The sequence below is a fragment of the Chenopodium album genome, chromosome 17, assembly GCF_948465745.1.
Source record: "Chenopodium album chromosome 17, dcCheAlbu1.1, whole genome shotgun sequence".
NCBI classification, from domain to species: Eukaryota; Viridiplantae; Streptophyta; class Magnoliopsida; order Caryophyllales; family Amaranthaceae; genus Chenopodium; species Chenopodium album.
This window is the reverse complement of record NC_137850.1, coordinates 51,059,404-51,081,008: the sequence shown is the minus strand read 5'-3', so window position 1 is coordinate 51,081,008 and position 21,605 is coordinate 51,059,404. Positions and strand designations below refer to the sequence as shown.

The 21,605-nt window shown below is 33.4% G+C and overlaps 1 protein-coding gene across 6 annotated transcripts; it reads left to right on the top strand.

The window, feature by feature from the left end:
- Positions 1-3,846: 3,846 nt before the first annotated feature.
- LOC145590157 (ABC transporter C family member 13-like) lies at positions 3,847-21,500 on the top strand. 6 transcript variants are annotated; one of them, XM_081646907.1, is made up of 36 exons: positions 3,847-3,981; positions 4,783-4,824; positions 4,949-5,035; positions 5,145-5,297; positions 5,384-5,515; positions 6,259-6,356; positions 6,900-6,969; positions 7,326-7,577; positions 8,146-8,215; positions 8,882-8,942; positions 9,125-9,212; positions 9,496-9,614; positions 10,308-10,405; positions 11,295-11,361; positions 11,861-11,978; positions 12,069-12,185; positions 12,565-12,645; positions 12,734-12,985; positions 13,409-13,510; positions 13,592-13,659; positions 13,858-13,989; positions 14,107-14,254; positions 15,751-16,028; positions 16,165-16,324; positions 16,720-16,895; positions 16,973-17,084; positions 17,192-17,245; positions 17,944-18,066; positions 18,816-18,914; positions 19,153-19,245; positions 19,332-19,442; positions 19,587-19,748; positions 19,859-20,046; positions 20,269-20,458; positions 20,657-20,824; positions 21,067-21,497. In XM_081646907.1, the coding sequence occupies exons 1-36, from the start codon at positions 3,952-3,954 to the stop codon at positions 21,145-21,147; spliced, it is 4,380 nt and encodes a 1,459-aa protein (XP_081503033.1). In that variant the 5' UTR covers positions 3,847-3,951; the 3' UTR covers positions 21,148-21,497. The 6 variants fall into 6 exon arrangements, with proteins under 6 accessions (XP_081503033.1, XP_081503034.1, XP_081503037.1 ...); XM_081646908.1 differs by having other exon boundaries at positions 6,903-6,969; positions 21,067-21,496; XM_081646909.1 differs by lacking the exon at positions 3,847-3,981 and adding an exon at positions 4,046-4,074.
- Positions 21,501-21,605: the final 105 nt, after the last annotated feature.

Here is a 21,605-nt window from a genome sequence, read left to right as displayed (position 1 = left end):
TTTCAAATTTCAATTGAACTACGATTATAAAATTCAGTTTTCATATTCCATTAAAACTGACCTTTAACACAGCATTACGAAGCGATAGAAGATGATGCAATGTCTATGAGTAAAAGGTGAGTACTCAATCTGCAACAAATAGCAAAGTTTAGTATCTAGTCTTATACTTCACTCGTAGCTTATGACAAGCATGGATTTTTATACGTGGTTGATCAAACCGTGTGTTCATCTATTAAAGAAGCTAATTCGTTAATGTTAAAGGAGTTACTTTGTCAGTATTACAGGTTACTCATTGTGAAAATAGGAGTAGCATTAATTTGAGAAATTTTTTTGTTCTTTTTTTTTTTTTTTTTTTTTTTTTTTTTTGGAAATTTGATATCTATATTTTACTAAGGAAAATTTGCTAATTGCAGTCATTTAAAGTTTATATTTTGCAAATTGCAGCCATTTTTTAAAAAATATTGCAAATTGTAGCTCAAAAGTTCTTATAAATTGTACACTGCAGCCCGTATCAACTTTTTCATCGGTTCACTTGTCGAAAAATATTCGGTTAAGATTTTAGGGGCCATTTTAGTCCTTAAGTTCCAAATTGAGCTCGAAATTAGCAAAAAAATAACGTAAGTGCCTCGTTTTGCGTAACAAAAATGTATCAGTTTGTGGGGGCAACTATTTTTTGCTGTAAAAATGAGGCACTTACATTATTTTTTTTTTCTTCTAATTCTAAGCTCAATTCAGACCCTTAAGAACTAAAATGGCCTCTAAAACCTTAACCAAATATTTTTTGATACGTAAACCGATGAAAAAGTTGAATCCGGCTACAATTTATAATTTATAAGAACTTCTGGGTTGCAATTTGCAAAATACTAATTTTAAATGGCTGCAATTTGCAAATTTTCTTTTTACTAAGTAAATGGCCAAGGGAGGAGGGGGGTAAAAAGTTGGTGTTTAGTAACCAAAAAAATTCTTTAATTTTATTGTTTATGTTACTTCCTCCGTTTTATTAGATGCATCACTTAAGATTCAAGGATTAATATATATAGGTAACTAGATTAAACCCCGTGCAATGCACGGTTGTTAAATAATTCTAATGACAATAAATTTTACCAAAAATAATGGATATAAATATTATAAATAGACTTAGTAGTAAAAAGTATGAAATATTGTGAAAGAAATTAATTAAACATATAATAGTTATAATGGGCAATTTGATATTTAAGGACATTTATTTTAGATTTTATACAAACTAAAAGTCATAATTTAATTACAATAAGTTTTTTTTAGTAAGTGGTTTTGGAGGGAAAACTTTTTATAATATTTTGCCAAGTGTTGTCTAAGTTTTGCCTTTAGTATAATGTAATTGATTGATTGATTGATTGATTTTGGAAATGAGAAAGATAAATAGAAAAGAAAAAAGATGACTCATATGATAGGAGAGAGGGGAAGAGAAAGAGAGAATTTGTTAACTAAAAAGGAAAGTAATGAATCTAAATTAAAATTCTATAGATTTTTTAACAATTACCACCTACAATTGTTGTTGTTTTATGAAATTACCACCTACATTTTTCAAAACACAAAAACTTCTCACCACTTTGACCAACCCCTCAAAGATGACGTCATCCTTGCTATTTCCCTCCATTTTCTTTCTTCTTCACTCGATTCTCACTTCCCTCTTTTTCAACTTCCATCTAAATTGAGGCATAGCTTGAAATCAAATTCCTAGAAACCCTAATTTTTGAATATTTGAAGCAAGAACAATGAATTTTGAAATCTTAATTTTTATTTTAGCAATTTGCTTTTAGTAATTGTGCAAAATTAAAAAGGAGATGAAGAAGAAATATTGAGTATCGAAAGAAGAACGAAGGAAAAGGAAGGAAAATGAGGGTAATACCGTTTGTGGGCCCCACCATGACGTCATCTTTTAAAATGGTGGGAAATTTTACCATTTTCATAAAATATACTTCCTCCGTTCTATTAATATTGCAACAATGGACTTTTTGCACTATTCATCACTCTTGTTTGACCATATAATATGATTTATACGCTAAGCAAAATATAGTCAAGTGGGATCTTGTTGGATTCGTCTCATAAAATACTTTTACAATATCAACTTTTATAATTTTTACTCTTACACAATAACAGATATTTAGCATATAAAATGGGTTTTGGGATGCGTAAGTTCCTCCTTGTTGCAATATTAACAGAACGGAGGAAGTAGGTGGTAAATTTCAAAAAAAATAAAAAATGTTGGCGGTAATTCCTAAAACAGCAACAATTGTAGGTGATAATTGTCTAATATTCCAATTTCTATATATAGAAAGTGATGCATCTAAAAAAACGAGAAAAATATCTTATATAATCAAACTTGCATTATAGTGTCTATTTAGTGAGATGTAAGAAATTAGACCTTTTCAAAAAGTAACACTACCAAAAACAAAAAATTACGGAATAATTCACAAAGAAGTAGTGAATTGTTGTTCCATTAATTGTAGATAGTATATGTACCCACTCGTAATTAACTGATATACTGAAAAATGGGTGAGTCAATTCTTCAATTGTAGGGAAATAGAAACCAAACAACTCCATGATTTTGCACCTTTCTAAACATTTAATCTGCACAAAGTTACACGTGAATCAAACAAGCATTGATATATTGAATGACTTAGCCTTGATTATGAACAAGAATGCACTTAAGAAAATTATATGATAAGTAATGAAGCAAATATCCAAATACCAAGTTTATAATTGTGACAAACAAATTTTGCTCATTGTAGCCCAAGTAAAACCAAAGATCTTATAATATCTCTCAATACAACTAAAACTAAGGCATCTTTTGTTTGTCTTAAAAATATTTGAAAAACCCTGAAAAAACACAAAAAAAGACTATTTGTAAGTATGATTTGGATATAGGTCAGGGCGCCAAAGTACCAATTTGGGTTGATAAGAAACGACTCCATAGTCCATATATTTGGGTCGATAAGAAACGACTCCATAGTCCATATGAAGTTCCATTTGAATCATGGTTCAGATTATTATATATTTTATCAAATGTCTCATCTTGTGTCTCACCTCTTAAATCTGAATATTATATATATATATATATATATATATATATATATATATATATATATATATATATATATATATATATATATATATATATATATATATATATATTATTGGTGATTGCATATGATAATGAATAATATAATAAGAGAAAAAAATGATTCAGAGAGAGATTTGAAAAGTCACCATTTCCTTGCATTTTGTTAGAAAATATAGAAATGCCACCAATCCCCTTAAGTTTCATCTCCCCTAAAAAAAACCTAAAGGCTTAATTTAGTTGAAATGAAATATTTTATACACACCCGGCTATAGCGTACTTCGAGGGAAAACTCTCGGCGCATTGGCCCTATGTATTAAGGATGCAAATAGGATGACATTTTTGTAAATAATGGGAACCTAAGATTGGAAAATATGATGACAAAAAATATCACTACATACATAATAGTATATAAAAAGTACTATTCAAATAACTTATACTTTAATGGTACATTATACATGTATAGTAGTACACAAAAATGTACTACTATACTAAAACAAGAGAGAAAATGTACCACCAAACCCCAGATTACCTTCCTATATACATGATTGCATGTCAAATACATAGGCCCTATGCCCCCAGATGCACAAGGCGTTAATCGTAGTTGAAGAAGAATCTTTGAGCGCGCCAATGCGTCTAATTTGTTTGGCGAAGTGGGGTTCACAGTTAGTGGGAAGCCTTTAATTAAAGTTTTCAAATAACTTTCAAAGTGGTGCTGTATCTGAAATTCTGTATGTTGTCAAACTCAACTCCCAACACTCTCTTCTTCTTCAAACCCTCGCTTTAATTCCCACTTTCACTCTTCTTCTTAATGCGTTCTCTTTCTTTCTCTTTCTCTTTCCACCACAATCATGCTGCTCCTCCCCAATTTCATTTGCACTGTATGTTCGATTCTTCTTCTTCTTTTTTTTTTTATTTTATTTTTTATTTTTTGTTATTTTATAATTTTCGTTTTGCATGATCACATTATACAAGTAATTTACAAACTGCCCTAATTTCATTATACTTCAATTGCGTTGTGTTATCTTTATTCAATTAGGTTTTCTACTTCAATTCTTCGTTACACCATCAATGTCAAGTTTTAATTGTTGCTGCCATCTTATTCATTATAATTATAATTTGTTGCTACATTTTATTTTATTTTATTTTTTTTAATTTTTGCTGGATTTTTAATGAGACAAACTTAACGCTGTTAGGTTTAGGATGTGATAAGGGAAATCAATGCTAAGAATTTTGGAGCAATTTTATTATGAACCAATACCTGCTTTGATTAATTGATCTTACGCCGAATTATGCCTATTATTATTTTCACCTATTCATGAACTTTTTAGTTTAAATTGAAAATAGGCCACGTGTTGGTTAACCTATTTTTAAGTAGTTCGAACTCCAACGCAAGATTTCTTAGCTAGGGGAAATACTCCTCTGAATTACTCACACAAGTTTGTGAATATTTCTCACACAAGTTTGCTAGGGGGAAATAATCTTCATTTTTTATAAACAATAGCCAACTATGATTAAACATATCAACTCTGAATTACTCACACAAGTTTGTGAATATTTCTTAGAAGTTGGAACACAACTAGCTTCAACAACGATTCAAGATGTTAACTACTTGTTTATCTATTCATTGTTATATTTATTACTTGTTGTGATTCTCAAGGAAATCATCTTTTTGATTTCAGGTTTGGGAAGATAACATGTTCTCACAATGCTTTACTCATCTATATCCTTTGTCTAACACTACCCGAGTTTTTTTTTTTTTTTTTCCTTCTTTTTTCTTGCCCCTTGCTGTAGAAGACCATTTTTGCTAGGTGGTTATATTTTTAAATGTCCTTAACATTAATTACAGTATTTGGCTGTGGAAGCAATGCGGTAACTCTCATTTTGATTGCTGGCATTTGGATCCTGCAAGGGGATGCCAGAGGAGGAATCAAGGTTTGCTTTTTGTCCTATGCTAACTTTTTATGGTTTATTTTATATTTTGGGAACAAGACTTGTAATATTCATTTTATTTATGTTGTTTGAATGAATTGAATTTAAATAGATGCACCTGCCTGGGAGATTTATTGTAGTTTTGCCTGCCCTTGAAGCATGTGTGTCGTTCTTTGACATAGTATTGATTCTGTGGGACGGATATAATGGTCACGGATTTTTGTACCATGATTTGATCTACAGATGCTCTCAGTTGTCTGTTTGGGTATGTTCTTTAATATAGCATGCTGTTAATTAATTAACATTGTATGTTCTCGAATGATATTTTGTTGTCAAACCATGACATTGCAGATTACCATTCTTCTGCTATCTAGGTGTGATTTCTGGTACACCCTATGTTGCAGTCGCCTCCTGTGTTTTTGGTGGATTGTAAAGCCACTTTTGCTAGTGCCTCAATTGCAGATAGTCATATCATCATATGAGGTAAGGTATCTGTTTTCCTTAGTACAATGGGAAGTTTATTCCATTTTTGGCACCTGTTCAACATTTTAATGGTTGTTTCACTATTTGACAATGTATTCGACATATAGCTAAGCTGCTTAGCATACAGACTTTGTATTTCACGAGGTAGGTGTGAATTGTAGTGGTGGTCTGTGGTGTTGATGATGCATGGCATTATTGAGAATGTTGACAAATATTTGTGTCATGTTATTGTTAGTGATTGTGTAGGGATATTGGGTTTTCTCCATAATAGCAAGTGTTATCTAATGGACTGATGCTACTGTGAGCATGAAAGATGTTAATTGATACTGTGAGCCATCTCTTTTAAGGGTTTCTCCATGATTCATCTACATTACCAAATTTTTTGTGCATGAAGACAATTTAGACTGCATATTCTTAAAGAGTGGGTGTTGAAAACCCTTTATGCCATTTTGAGAACGTGAAATTTCCAAATGCATTGTTTCTGATACATGACTAGGCTGGTCTGTCTTGTAAGCTTCAAATGATAGAATTTTTTTGTGTTGACTTAAGTCAAGACTCCGGATACTCTAAGCTTATACGGCTGATCCCATACTTGCACAGTGGACCTAGTTTCAGGAGGGTTTGCTGATTGAATAATAGGGTTGGACAACCCTGCATATCAAGTATTGCATATTGTTTAGTTTCCCTAATATGATTAAACTGGATTTAAATTTCAGTCTTTGATAATTTGACTTGTTATGCAGGTGTGGTGGACTTTTAAAGAGTGCTTAACTTTTCTACTGGACATGGCATTTGGAATATGTCTAAATGTTGTTAGAATAAGGCAAAATTCCTGTTCCAGGTACCTCTAAAATTAGTTTGATGTCTTTAAACTCCAAGGGCCTTTCCTGCGCTTCTTAACTTATTTTCTTTCTTTCTTTTTTCTTTTTTTTTTTTTAAATTTTTTTTTAATTGTTGTCCAGAAAACTTACTTTTATAAAAATTGTTATTAAAAAAGTATCTTTTTTGTATGTTATAATGTTAAATTGTTTGATTGTTGTGTGAATATGGTATGTGTTGTTTGTTGAACAAAAGATAAACTCTAGAACATGAATAAGAATCTTTTTACTATGATGATTATTATTTCTTTTGCAGTCTCTCCCTATTAGTTTTGTGACCATGGGGTGTTCATGAGTGCATCAATGTACTCCTCTTATGCTTATCCCCTTATTTTCTCTTTCTAGCCCATTGCTCAAATTGCAAAAAGTACTCTCATGTTCTAGTTATTCATTTAATATCTGTTGGGGTTTGGCCAACATGGTTTTGGGCACTAGCTACCAGTTCATATGCAAAATTTTTTTTCCCCTATTTAGAAATTGTCTTCTTTTTTGGTGTTCCCCTTTAGCAGTAGTGATAATCAGCTGGAGGATCCTCTACTGTCACATGACCTTGAGGAAGATTACCCTAGGAATTCTGTAAGTACCTTCTATTCTTATGTATGATGGTTTTATACTGATATATGACGTGTTTAATTAATTGAGCTTTTCTCTAGAGATTTTCATTAGTGTAACGAGCTATATTCTCCTAAAGGTTTGTTATTTGAGGAAATTATAGTTGAAGGTAGAATAACTGATTTTGGATGGGAGTAATGATTTCTTGCTTGCCGTATTCAGACTTCAGAGTAACAGGGTTTTTCTATGCTGATTTTCATATTGACCCTCAACTTTACTAATCTTCCAAAGAATGAGATTTGTAACTACTTGTAAATAATTACCTGTTTCTTTTTTTTTTTTTTTTTTTTTTTTTTTTTTTTTTTTTTTTTCTGTGAAAGGGATCAGTGAAAACCATTTGGATGCTCATGTCATTCAGCAGAATCAAGCCAATAATGGATAAAGGTGTCATGAAGCAGCTTACCTTTGAAGAGTTGCTTGATTTGCCGTCGGATATGGATCCTTCTTCCTGCCATAATTTCTTGCTGACAAGTTGGCGAGCTCAGCAAATTATTAATTGCTCCAATCCATCATTTTTCAAGGCAATTTGTTCTGCATATGGATGGCCATATCTTCGCCTTGGCGTGCTAAAGGTATTGTCAGCATCAGTAGAGTTTTTTTTTTTTTTTTGTTAAGTTCATAAGTTGCTAATATTAGTTTCGAACATGTGTTGAATTTTGTCTGATTACTCTTAAGTCTTAATCCAATTATTGATTTTAGAGAAATAATCTATTCTCTTCAAAATTTTGCTGACCAGGAATTTTAATGAGATTTATTTCACAAGTTTAATCACGTAATTTTTTTTTAAAAAAAATTTAGAATAGAATTTGAGCTAAAGTAGATTTTAACGAGATTTGGATGTGCAAAAGTCGAGTAATCACAAAAGTAGTCCTCTTTCCAAATGTCATGCTAGGGAAGATATTTGTTAACCCATCAACTTTTTAGTAAATTAAAATGCAGTAGTTATTTAAATGTTGGTTTTTTTTTTTTTTTTTTTCCCCGGTAATTTTGTTATTTATAAATCTGTTTACAACCTTCTTCTGCTTATGTACTGTGGACGGGTAATAAAAAAAATCTTGCAATTGTTACATTCTTATTTAGTTGAAGATGAATATTTGTGTAAACCATTTCCTATTTTACCGTAATGTGTGTGTGAATCAGGTGTTCAATGACTGCATTGGGTTTGCTGGACCTTTGCTTCTGAATAAGTTGATTCAGTTTCTTCAACAAGGTATTGTAATCCCTCAAAAGCTGTTTACATAGCTGGCTGTGGAATCTAATTGATATTTGCAAACATAAAAGAATTGCTTTAAGATCCCTCTTCCCCCTATTGAAGTTGAAGCAGAGGATGATAGTCATAGTTTTTCCTCTAATCCTTTTTTCTTTCTATTTTATGAATATGTATAGTCCCTTAAAAGGATTTGTGATGAATGGTTCAATTTTTAAGAAGAATACTACTATACCTTCATTGTGAAATATACTTAAAAAGTTAAAATGTTATTAAAACGGTGAGTATACTTGGCTATACCTTCATCGTGGCTTGTTGGTCTCTGGATTAAACCTCCGCTGTTCAAAAGAACAATAGTTAAGCTTGTGAAATATACTTTAAAATTCAAATGTCATTAATTAGTCTATTAGATAAAGTTCCAATCACCTTAGGTCCCCAAATATAATCTACTAGGATTCCATAAATTAACTGTTCAAGTTACAGGTAATTATCTGATTTCAAGAACCTAAGTTGACAAGTCCAAGTTGGCGTCCGCCCCCCCCCCCCCCCCCCCCTCTCTTCCCCCTTCTTTTGTTGGTGAGGGTTTTGTGTTGGGGGAGGGGGGGGATGCAATCTTGCTAACCTGCTGTACAATGTATATCTTACCTGTGCTTCTCTCTGTGTATCTAGGTTCTGGAGGGGTGAATGGATTTCTTCTTGCAGTATCATTGGGTTTAACATCTTTTTTGAAGTAATTCTTATGCCAGTTTGCAATATTTTCTAGTAGGATTCAAGTCTTTTTGGATTTTAATCTACTCATTATGCCGTTATACTTCTGGGAGTGTGTTTCTGCTAAGGAAATATTTTTTTGCCTTGGGATAGCTGAATTTATTTGTCTCAATATTGTTTGTCATGCCTTGTTTAATTTTGCAGGTCAGTTCTTGATACACAGTACACCTATCACCTTGCTATTTTGAAATTAAAGCTTCGAGCTGGTATAATGACCGTAATTTATCAGAAGGTGACTTTCCGAGACTGATTTTTTTTTTTTGAGCTGGTATAATGACCGTAATTTATCAGAAGCTATCGAAGTCATCATGTGATATTAGATGACAGAATAATAGATGCCTTGAGTGATTACATAGTACATATACAATGAATCAGAAGATGTGTACTTTGGAATGGACATATAACTTACTACTAGTGAAAAAATAATTTAGAAAGGGGATAGAGCAGTTTAATTTTCTCGGACATCATGATATGACTCATAATTCCACATTAATATTTTTGATTTGTATTTGCAGTGCCTCTCTGTCAGTCTAGCAGAGAAAACAAACTTCTCTGAAGGGGAAATTCAGACATTTATGTCTGTGGATGCTGATCGAACTGTTAACTTGTGTAACAGTTTTCATGATATTTGGAGGTAGTATTTATCATGAATGGCTTCATTACCTGGATAAGAGTCATAAGATTGATTTTCTATAGGGTATTAAGCTTTATCAACCTCAAAATCTGTCTCTTTGGTCATGTGGAAGCTATTTCTAGCTATGTTCAGCTTTTGATATCTTCTAACACTAATATATTCCCTTAAGTTATTATTTTGTGAAATGATTGTTTCTACTATCATGCAAACCCATTAAGGTGAACTTGTCCCTTTCGTTATATCGCACGGTCCCTTATTACAATTCATGTTAGCCAAACCCAAATTATTTTGGGACTAAGGCTTTGTTGTTGTTGTTGTACAAGTGAATAAGCTTAGAGTCTTTTGATGCTGCATGCTAGCCTGGTAAGTACGTTAAGGAATCTATCTGGTTTTAGAATTAGGTATGGAGATTCTTGTTTCTAAGTATAGGCGTATAGCTGAGGAGAAAAAGGGATCATCTAGTAAGCTGCAAAGTACTTGTAAAGGGATGAAATGAAGTGGAATTTATTAAGTTTCCGTTTTTCTTATTTGAGTAGAGAAATAGATGTCGGTGAGTATGATTGTAGCTGATTTGCATCTTGTAAAAGATGAAGAATAAAAATTCTTGAGTTTCTATTTAAATTTGTTTTGCCCTTTTGTGTTTTCCACAAGATGATTTTACTTAATCTTCATACCTTTGTATTGTAATTGCAGCTTGCCTTTACAAATTGGGATTGCACTCTATCTTCTGTATACTCAAGTTAGCTTTGCTTTTGTTGCCGGCATCACTATTACAGTTTTGCTTATACCAGGTCAGTATCTCCTTAAGACATGTTCTCAATGATTTTATCTTATATAGGTGTAGTTTTATGCTTAACTGACGAATGATGATTCAGTGTCAATTGTCAAAGTCATGCATACTCTTCAGTGGAAGCTTCTACTGCCCCATAGAATATTTTGCAGCTTACTTGTTACATTATGTAACTGCACGAGAATTTTAGACTGATTGTTGTCTCCCTGTAAAAACCTATATTAACTTGCTGATACAAGCACAGGACCTGGTATAGGATTTACAATTATGACAGTTGGTAATGAACTGACCTAGGGGAAGGTCTAATATTATTCTTTTAGTAGTCAACATAGTTAGTATAAGGAAAGGGCATGTTGAATATTGTTAGATTGAAAACATTTTGGAGAGGTCCAACCTTTTAAATGTTGTCTAGGGAGAGAACAGGCCTCTCAAAAGCTTGTACTATCCAACTATCCTTCTTATTTTCAGAGTTTAATGCAAATATTATCTTCTTGTTCCTTTGAATTTCTGCTTTCTTTTTCCAGTTCGTAAGCTTATTAGTCAAAATAATCATTTTCATCTCCTTAGAATTGTCCGTATAATTCTGGTTTAATACACAGTATGGTAGTTGAAAAGGAGGGAGGAAAAATCTTAGTTGTAATCAGCAGGGATAGAATGGTCAAGTAGCAGAGGCTGCGGTACACTGGTTGTTGCAATGGAAAATCTTACCCCTGAGGAAGCCTGCGGTACTGTTTTTGAGATGAAATTCCAAATTTTGATCCTTGGTGTCAAGGATCTTTTCAAGAAAGGGGTAGTCTGCTGCAGGGTTTACAGTTTGTTTCGTTTCAGTACTTCATTTCATTTTCTTTTTGTTTTCAACCATACTAAGATATTTTGAGTCTGAATTGCAGTTAATAAATGGATTGCCAAATTAATAGCTAATGCCACTGACAAAATGATGAAACAGAAAGATGAGAGGTAAGTAGATTTGTTTGTTTTGTTTTGCAGTTTTGCCGACCCTTCCATTTCTAAGCCATAGGCCACATTTTATTGAGAATCAATTTTTATAAAATGAGTTTAAGTATCGCAGCTATCCCTCACTCTTCTAATTTGTACATCTCTGCAACATTAGGGGTATGTGAAAGTTCAAAGTCAAATTACTAAATTTAGAAAGCAACATATTATTTTGGGTTGGTTTAATATAATGTGTTGTGGGGACAGAGAGAATGTAAAAGAAACTAGAAGCTCTTTCATCTTCCAGTCATTTTACTTTGATTGGATGGCCATCTTGTGCTAGTGTCAAAGCCAAGTCTATCAAGTTTTTATTTTATTTTTTATTTTTATTTTTTTTGAGAATGAAATCATGTGTAATGAATCACAGCAGAAAGAGCAAGAGAATTAAACTTGATCACGGTATAAGATGCTTATCACCATAAATATATGTTGGTTTGAAGTTGTATTTTCCTTTTCCATGCAGGATTAGGAGGACGGGCGAACTTTTAACTTATATTCGTACATTGAAAATGTACTGCTGGGAAATTCTCTTTAAAAACTGGGTGATGGAGACTAGACGTTCCGAAGTTGCAAATTTATCCGTATGTAGATAATGCTGCTGCTCCTTTCTAGGATTTTTTTTATTTTTATTTTATGTTTGATAACTATTCTTATGTTGTTCACTATATTAGATGAGAAAGTATCTTGATGCTTGGTGTGTATTCTTCTGGGCTACAACACCTACTCTTTTCTCGTTATGTACGTTTGGACTCTACACATTAATGGGGCATCAGCTTGACGCTGCTACGGTATGTTTTGTAGTTAAAAGAGGCATCTCTCTCTCTCTGTCTCTCCCTCGCTTATTTTCCAACAGAAAGCCAGCTGGATTTTATAGTTTATTTTTAGAACATCACTCAGTTGTCCCGTTGTTAATTGAAGAAGTCAAATACAAGTAAAATTTATTGATTCTCATATACACACCACCTCTTGGAAATGTAAAGGGTTAGAAGCTACTCTGAAATATTTGTATAAAATACAACAGGCTTTTGGCTAATAATATGTGATATTGTCAACTGAAAATGGGCACTAAAATGAAAAGTTCGCAACTTGTGTAGCTTTTTCAAATTTGAATAAAATAATTCATGACTTTGGTATGACATGTGCTTGTCTTGGTTATACCTCTTCCAGGTATTCACTTGTGTGGCTCTGTTTAATACTTTGATTTCCCCTCTGAATTCATTTCCCTGGGTGATCAATGGCTTGGTTGACGTAAGTTTTCTGTGCAATTGTCCCTAAAATGCCAACTCCCTAAGATTTTGCTAGTTGGTGACTGATGTGTTTTCCTAACATTTTCTAGGCCTTTATATCTACAAGGAGGTTGAGCAGGTTCCTTGCTTGCCCTGAACATAGTCTAAGCCGGGGAAAGAGCTCTCTTCTGTATCCAACTTGTTTGAGTGTCCGTATTGATGATGCCTTAGAAGATAAGGCTATTATATTTCATGATGCATCCTTTTCATGGTCAAATGAACATGTTATAAAGGACAGTTTCAGGCTGGATAATGTGAATCTTAGTCTTCCGAAAGATTCTTTTGTAGTGATCGTCAGAGAGGTAACTATAGACATGAGATATTGTGATTCTGTTCACTTGTTCCGTAATTCATGTCTTTTGCATCACTTGTCAAAATTCTCTGAAACGTTGCAGATTTGCTTCTGTTTGTCTTGTAAAGCTGAATACAAAGGCCATTTATACAACTAGTTAGGTCATCTGAACGCATCTTTTCAAATGAACTGGAATTAAGTGTAAAGTTAAGCTCATATTTGGTTTGTACTGCACAATAAGTTTCTCAAAGCCTAGGCCCAAAGATGTACTGAGTTGGTTGCTTGAGCTACTCTACTCATTCTAAGGCCTACCTGTTTGGACTATTATTTTTCTAGCTCCATACTGCTGATTTTATTTTATTTTATTTTTTTTTTTTTTTTGATGAGAACACCTCTTCATTAAGATCCATTTCACTCTGATTATATGTAACAGGTTGGCTCTGGCAAATCTTCCCTGTTGAATTCAATGCTTGGAGAAATGAATATCATTGAGGGATGGGCACATTTAAATGGTTCTACAGCATACGTGCCACAGGTTTAACATAAGAAAAAGGATTTCTTTCTTGTTTGAACATGTCGTTATTCTTTTTTGGTAAACCAATCTTGGAATTCGCAGGTGCCTTGGATTCTTTCTGGTACTATACGTGAGAACATACTCTTAGGGAAGGAACATGTTTCAGAAAGGTATAAACTTAACTGATATGATTATCTAATATTTTGCAGTTTAACTCTCCTTCTCTGTCCAATTTCCCTGAAAAATTGGTACAAGTTCATGTTTTCTCCTGCTCTCTTACTCCACAAGAATCATAAATTTAAGCTTATTATTTATGCCAAGCAGTTTCTTAGTGGCAAAAATAATCTGATTTTGTCTTTTGCTGTAAGATATGCAGAAGTGCTCAGAGCTTGTGCTCTGGATGTTGATATTTCATTGATGCCTGGAGGTGATATGGCTTATGTGGGAGACAAAGGGGCCAATTTATCTGGTGGACAAAGGGTCCGCATAGCTTTGGCAAGGTGAATATTTTGCTCGCTTTATTTCTGTACTGGAACTTTATATCACTGTATCATGCCCAAGTTGGGCATCCCTATGCATGCCCAGTTTCTTCCTCATAAAGTTCCCACAATTGGCAGGGCTATCTATCACATGTCAGATATATTGTTGCTTGATGATGTCCTAAGTGCTGTTGATGCGCAAGTTGCCCGATCTATATTAGATAATGTCATTCATGGTCCTCTTATGAACCAGCAAACATGTGTTCTTTGTACACATAATATTCAGGTAATTATATTCAGCTCTCTTTCCAAGATTTTATTAATGATTTCTCTATGTTTCTTCTTTAATTATAAACTCCTGTTCTTGACTATACATGAATCATGATTTTTTTGGTAAGGTTGCTTAATATGGTAAAGTTGGGTGCATCATAATTATGCTTATTGAATTTATTATTCTGTAGAAGAAAGGGTATCAGAGTAGATTACGCGTTACTTGACAATTGAAAACTATTAACCTATACTAAAAGCAAATCCTTTCATGACACTTGTCATCACCTTGTGAAAAATTTTACCCGCCTTTTTCGCTTTTTTTTTTTTTTTTTTTTTTTTTTAATTTTGCAAAATCTTTAAGTAAACTATCTATACGTTATGTATTTTCTTTCCAGTTTGACGATTATGTTCCATATATACCCAAATGAAATATTTCTAAATATCTTTTATGTACTTTATATTTTGTAATCTATTTAACCTATACTAAAAGCAAATCCTTCCATGACACTTGTCATCACCTTGTGAAAAATTTTACCTGCCTTTTTCGTTTTTTTTTTTTGCAAAATCTTTAAGTAAACTATCTATACGTTATGTATTTTCTTTCCAGTTTGACGATCATGTTTCAAATGTACCCAAATGAAATATTTCTAAATATCTTTTATGTACTTTATATTTTGTAATATTATTGTTAAAAAAATTTAAGAAACGTGCATTGCACTGGATTTAACCTAGTTTCAACTATGACTGATAGTGAGCGGAATCACCAAATCACTTTTCTCTGAACTATCTTCAATTCCGTATTCAGTAAATCAGCTGGTATTCAATTCTTTTCTACTACTGAAATCTTGGTTTAATTCCTGACAGAAAAAGTCTCTTGAGTCTTGACTATTACATGGCTGTCTTTGTAGTCTGTAGATCTTTTTTCCACCTTTCTCTCCCTTGCCTGCACCCCTTACCCGCAGGTTATCCCTCAATTTACAGGGACAGCCTGTCATAGGTGGTGTCCATCTCCAACACCGGTATATCTTTCCTATGCAGTGTGATTCCTTTTTTTTTTCCCCTTTCTAAAGTTATGTTTGCCAACTAGCGGTGAATTGTTAAGATTTAACATGCAAGTATTTATCCTTTGTGAGGTAAAGATGTTAATTATCAACCTTTTTTCATGCAATGTAATATTAATATTTTTTCCCCTGTTGCTAACAAGTAACAACCCAAGCTTGTGACTTGTATTGTCCTTGAATTGGCAATTTATTTGGAACTTTTCAGTTTTCAGTAATCATGTTTTTCTTGATGTTTTCTTCATTAATTTATCCTCCCATGTACCTGCCAAGAAAAGTAGGATTTGCTGGCGTAAATATTTTTACTGAGTAATAAGTTTTATTATATTTTTTAATCTTATACTTAAGGTGTTTATATTTGTGTAAATGGAGAAGCAATGGAAATGAGACCATATTCTAATGTGACAATTTTTTTAATAAATTTTAATTTTAATTTTAAATATGTTCTCCTCAGGCCATACTATTTGCAGATATAGTGGTATATATGAGTAAAGGCTGTGTAAAGCTGGTAGGAAGCCCAGCAGATTTAGCATCATGTTCTGAATTTTCTGCACATACAGCATTGAGTCCATTGCTGCCTGTAAAAAATCAAGAAAAGAGTGTAGAGTCTATTTGTGAAGTTAACGAAAACTCTAGCGAAGGGAAAGAATGTATTCAGATTTCTTCTGAAGCAGAGGAGACCGTTGAACTTGAGGAGAGGAAAGAGGGCAATGTGGAGCTGGCTGTATACAGGTAAACAGATACCCCAGTTCCCAGTTTCTTTTTCTTTATTTTTATAATTAAATTAAAATATATACTGACATGTATAATGTTCTGGATTGTTTGTCCTACTATGTTTATTTTTTTACTGGGCTTAAAATTTCTGCAGAAAATATGCGGCCTTTTCTGGCTGGTTTCTTGCTTCCCTGATACTTATCTCTGCTGCTATGATGCAAGCTTCACGTAATGGAAATGATCTTTGGTTATCATATTGGGTTGATACAACTAAAGGAAATGACAGAACACATTATTCATTAACCTTCTATCTGGTACTTGCTTTTAAAAAAATAGAATTCATCTTTTTGTAATGTTTCAACTGTACCTCTGCTCTCACCCTTTAATCCGTCATTTATTTTGAAAATCTGAACATTATTTAAGAAAATAGCATGTATAAATCAATGATAGAATTCAGCTGCTTTTGCGCACTAACTTTGAAATTGTCAATCTTAGAAAAACAACATTGGAAAATCGCAAACAGTGTATAATGGCCCTAGATTTACTATAATATGCATAGCTAAAGCTGGTGCTTGGAGCAGCCTTGGCTACCAGGAGGAATGAAATACTTGCTAATCTTAATGACTACTCAACTTGGCTATGACTTATATGCTTTGCATAATATCTTGAAGACATTACCTAAGTTTTTGTTGCCTCATCAAAATTTCAGGTTATACTGAGTATTTTCTGCATATTGAACTCTGTCTTGACATTGGTGAGGGCTTTTTCATTTGCATTTGGTGGTTTGCAAGCAGCTATGCGGGTTCATGATTCACTACTTAATAATCTTGTCAACTCACCCGTGCTTTTCTTTGATCGGACTCCTCGTGGAAGGATTATCAATAGGTGTGATTTGAATATTTGATCCTTGTTGCGAGTCTCTAGATATCAGCAACTGTATCTTCACATGCTTTCTTTTGTAGGTTGTCTTCAGATCTTTATACAATAGACGATTCTCTTCCATTCATCTTTAACATTCTCCTTGCCAACTTTGTTGGCCTCTTGGGGGTTGCAATAGTCTTGTCATATGTGCAGGTGACTTAACGAATGGTTTGGCTTGTTGTTTGAAGATATTACCCATTTAAAATAGTACATATTTTACTGAAATTTTACTCCCTAACCTGATTTATGCACTTCTGCAGATTATTTTACTGCTTTTGCTATTGCCCTTTTGGTATATCTACAAGAAGCTGCAGGTATTCTCATGCTTCTTACTTCTATATTCCTTAGAATACTAGCTTTTTTGAAAATTTTTGTTGTTGAAATCAAGGCGTGGCTTTATTTCCATGCTATAGTTGATTTCAATTGTTTCCATGACCCGTTATGGAATATTTAGTTAGAGAAAGCAGAAGCTTTAGGTTGAATTTCATTGATCTCAAAATTTTGTTGAGGGTAATGGAGGTAATTTCTCCTTGATCCTGTTCCTGTATGTTTGATTTAGCGTACTTTATCATGCTGAACCTGGCCATCTTCCATGTTTAATGCTTTGATTTTGTCACTGTAGAATATAAGATGCCGTGCCAACATGAAAATATTTGTGAGCTTTCTCTAACAAAAACGTGATTCCAATTGTTAGATAAGATAAGCTTCCTGCTCCCACTGACTTGCATTATGCTGCAGAGTGGGGGAAGCTGCTCTAATGTAATCATCTTACAAGGCTCCAGACATCTTCAAAACTGCATACAAGTTTTAACTTTTTAGGGTAGAACTTGTTGGCACAAAGGGTTCAAGTTACTTTTCTTGATGTTATTCAGAACTCGTATGATGCATGCTTATCATACACTCGTGAATATAATGGTGTTTGGGAAATCATTAATTTGTTGATAGTACTTATTTTGTTTTTCCACTTAGATTACATTATTTTCTGAATTGTGTTATGATCTATACTCTTCAGTTTTATTACAGATCAACATCACGTGAATTGCGCAGGCTAGATAGTGTTTCACGCTCCCCAATATATGCATCATTCACTGAGACGCTAGATGGATCATCTACCATAAGGGCATTTAAGTCAGAGGTACTATATGAGTCATACTATATGCAGAAATTAATTGGCTGAAGAGCAAAATAGTACTTGTTGCAAACATATTTAGCAGTCCATTTTCTCATTTTTCAAAACTATTATGATGGGGTCATTCTACCTTTGCATTCTAGTGTATTAATTTTTTGCATTCTAGTGTATTAATTGAGTGCACCATATACTTTAATTTTTAAGTGGTCTTTTTGAGTTAAAGTGAGGACTACTTTGTGTTTATATGTTTTTTGGTCATTATTGCCTAATATATGTTATTTATAAAGAGTTACCTCTTTGAGTTTCGAGTTTTTTAGCTGACTACTTAGCAGCTATTTTTGGAAGGTAGAATTATGTAATCTTTACCTTAAAAAGTGACATGTTTACGGCTTTTGTAAATTATTTACTGGATCTTAAGATGAGGGCTTGAGGAGGCAAGGTGCCTTGCACCACTTTAAGTTAGGTACTGCACCGAAAGGGTAAACATAATTAGCAATTGGTGGATTAATTCACTATGTTTATGTGCTGTTCTTTTGTTTTCTTTGTTTATGTGGAAGAGTCAACTAATAAACTAGTGCTTAACTAGTTAGTCTTCAGATTTTTGAAAAATCAATTTATTGAATCATATCATAAGTGGCTTATGAGGAAGTTTTTTGAAATATATGGGGCAAGGGGAGTAATGCCTTATGAGGAAGGTTTTTTAATTATTTTTTTCTTAGTATTTCAGAGACATAATCTTAATGCTATGGTTGCAGGAATTTTTCTTCTCAAAATTCACCAGTTATGTAGAGATGTATCAGAGAACCTCCTACACTGAAATAACAGCCAGTTTGTGGCTTTCCCTGCGACTTCAGGTCTTTCTCAGTGCTAATTAAATCTTCTTGCTTCAGACTTATTGTTAATGGTAGAATGCTCTCTCTCTCTCGGGTGATTTAAGAATGACTAATGCTCTATATATTGTGGGTATTATTTACCTTTTGGTTTTTACTTTTTAGCTGATATTACAACTGATAAAAAAGACAATTATATTCATTATATTTTTCTAAGTCCACATCTTCTCAGTTCTCATGCATTAGCCATTTCATATTTCAGTTGTTGGCAGCATTTCTCATCTCATTTATAGCCATTATGGCTATTATTGGATCTTTTGACAAGTTCCCTGTTAGTATGGGCACACCTGGGCTGGTAAGCTTTCACCTTGTTTAACCTCTGTGCTGTACTGTACTGTTTATAAGCTAATCTAAAGTATATAAACTTCTTTTTGTTTACAGGTTGGCTTGGCTCTGTCTTATGCTGCTCCAATTGTTTCTCTGCTGGGAAGTTTCTTATCTAGCTTCACTGAGACAGAGAAGGAAATGGTTGCTGTTGAAAGGGTTGTCCAGGTAAGATGTTATGCCATCAAGATTCCTTTAGCTGTTGATGTGTGTACTTCAACCCATCATCTAGTCCTCCACCATCCCATTCTTTTCTGAATAAAGTTTATCGGTGCCATGAATTTATGTATATAATTACTCTTGAATTCCTAGTATATGGACATTCCTCAAGAAGAACTTTGTGGATCTATAGCCACACCTAGAGATTGGCCTTATCAAGGACGGATTAAGTTTGAGAATGTGATTCTCAGATATTTGCCTTCTCTTCCTCCAGCATTGTGTGACATATCATTTACCATTGCAGGTGGAACACAGGCAAGCCTTTTCTTCCTCTTTCTTATTTGTTTTGTGCTTATTTTGTGCACAAAATTAGCTTTTCCTATCATCTATGTGTTAAAATTGACAAGTTTGTGACTGTTGAGCAGGTTGGAATTGTTGGTAGGACTGGTGCTGGAAAATCTAGCATTGTTAATGCCCTTTTCCGTCTGAGCCCAATATGCGGAGGATGTATATTAGTTGATGATGTAAACATAAATCTTGTTTCTGTTAGAGATCTTCGCTCAAGATTTGCTGTTGTCCCGCAAAGTCCTTTCTTATTTCAAGGATCTGTGAGGTAAAGTTTAATTTGAGATTTCAAATAAGAGCTTTGCTATATTTCTGACTGATCTAGGTTGTGTATTATGTCAACCCCAAGCTAATTCAAAGTATGCATAAATGTGCTTTGTACTTGCCATGTCTGCAATATCCATATTTTTGATGCAATTGCCTTAATTGCTTCAAGTGGCTAGAAATGTTCATTGTATTTAGTTTATTTATTTATTTATTTTATTTTTAGGGAAAATTTAGATCCTTTCCGATTGAATGATGACATGAAACTCTGGGAAGTTTTAGAGAAATGTCGCATCAAGGAAGAGATAGAAGCAGTAGGCGGGCTGGATATGCAAATAAAAGAGTCTGAAGCATCATTTTCTGTTGGCCAACGGCAACTTCTTTGCCTTGCACGAGCACTTTTGAAGTCTTCCAAGGTTGGCTGCATAAATTATAATCAAAAGTAGTTTGAATTTTTGAAACACATGCTATTACTATGTTTCTATGATAATAATCATATTAGTGTTAGTTTTCTGCATCATGTCAACCAGGAACTTAGTAGCCAAGTTAATGTTTGGAAGATGAAACATACCAGTCAGTTAACATGATTGGATAATGGTTTTTGATATTTTCAGGTGATGTTCTTAGATGAATGCACAGCTAATATTGATATACGGACAGCTTCATTACTACAAAATGTCATATCTAGTGCTTGCCAAGGAATGACTGTAATCACCATTGCTCATCGAATTTCAACTGTGCTGAGCATGGATAATATATTTGTTCTTGAGAAAGGAACTTTGGTATGTTCACCTTCACCCTAGACATCTAATAAATCATACATTTTCGAGTTTTTACCATACACTAAATGGCAGTTAGGTATGCACAATTTATAAGTTTATGGCAGCCCTTTAGTTCAGCAATGTAACTCATAGGCATCTGTCATTCTCAATCTTATTTTAGCTTTTTAACTGCTGTGTGAAATTGCAGAAGTGTCTTTGTTGACATTTTTCTTGATTCTAATTATTTTAAAATTTGATCCAAGGTCGAACAAGGAAATCCACAGATTCTGCTTCAAGATGACCACTCAAAATTTGCAGCCTTCACTAGAGCTTCATTAATGTAAGACCATCCGGTGATGGAACCACTCAGAATTTGTTGCCTGTAGGTATGACAGTCAAGCTAACCAGAAGCTGCTCATACTCTTTGACTAATTACTCGAGCGATCTGCACTAGATATGTATATAGTATATACATTCCTGTCCTGGGGTTAAGAGATACGAAGTATTAAAGTCGTGTTAATATTTGATCGAGTTCTGGGAAGGACTTTGAGATAGATAGGAGATTATTCTGAGTTTTTTTTTTTTCACTACTAATTATCATCCTTTCTTATTTATTATACCTTGATTATTTCTTTTCAACAATGTTATAATAAAGGAATAATGTTATGAAACCATTTCGTAAAAATCACTGGCACAAATAATGAAAACAGGTGATCAGAATGATTTTCATAATGAATTCAATCGGCAAGTGATGCTATAAAGTTATAAACAATTAATCGCTTACCAAAAAGCCGGATTTATT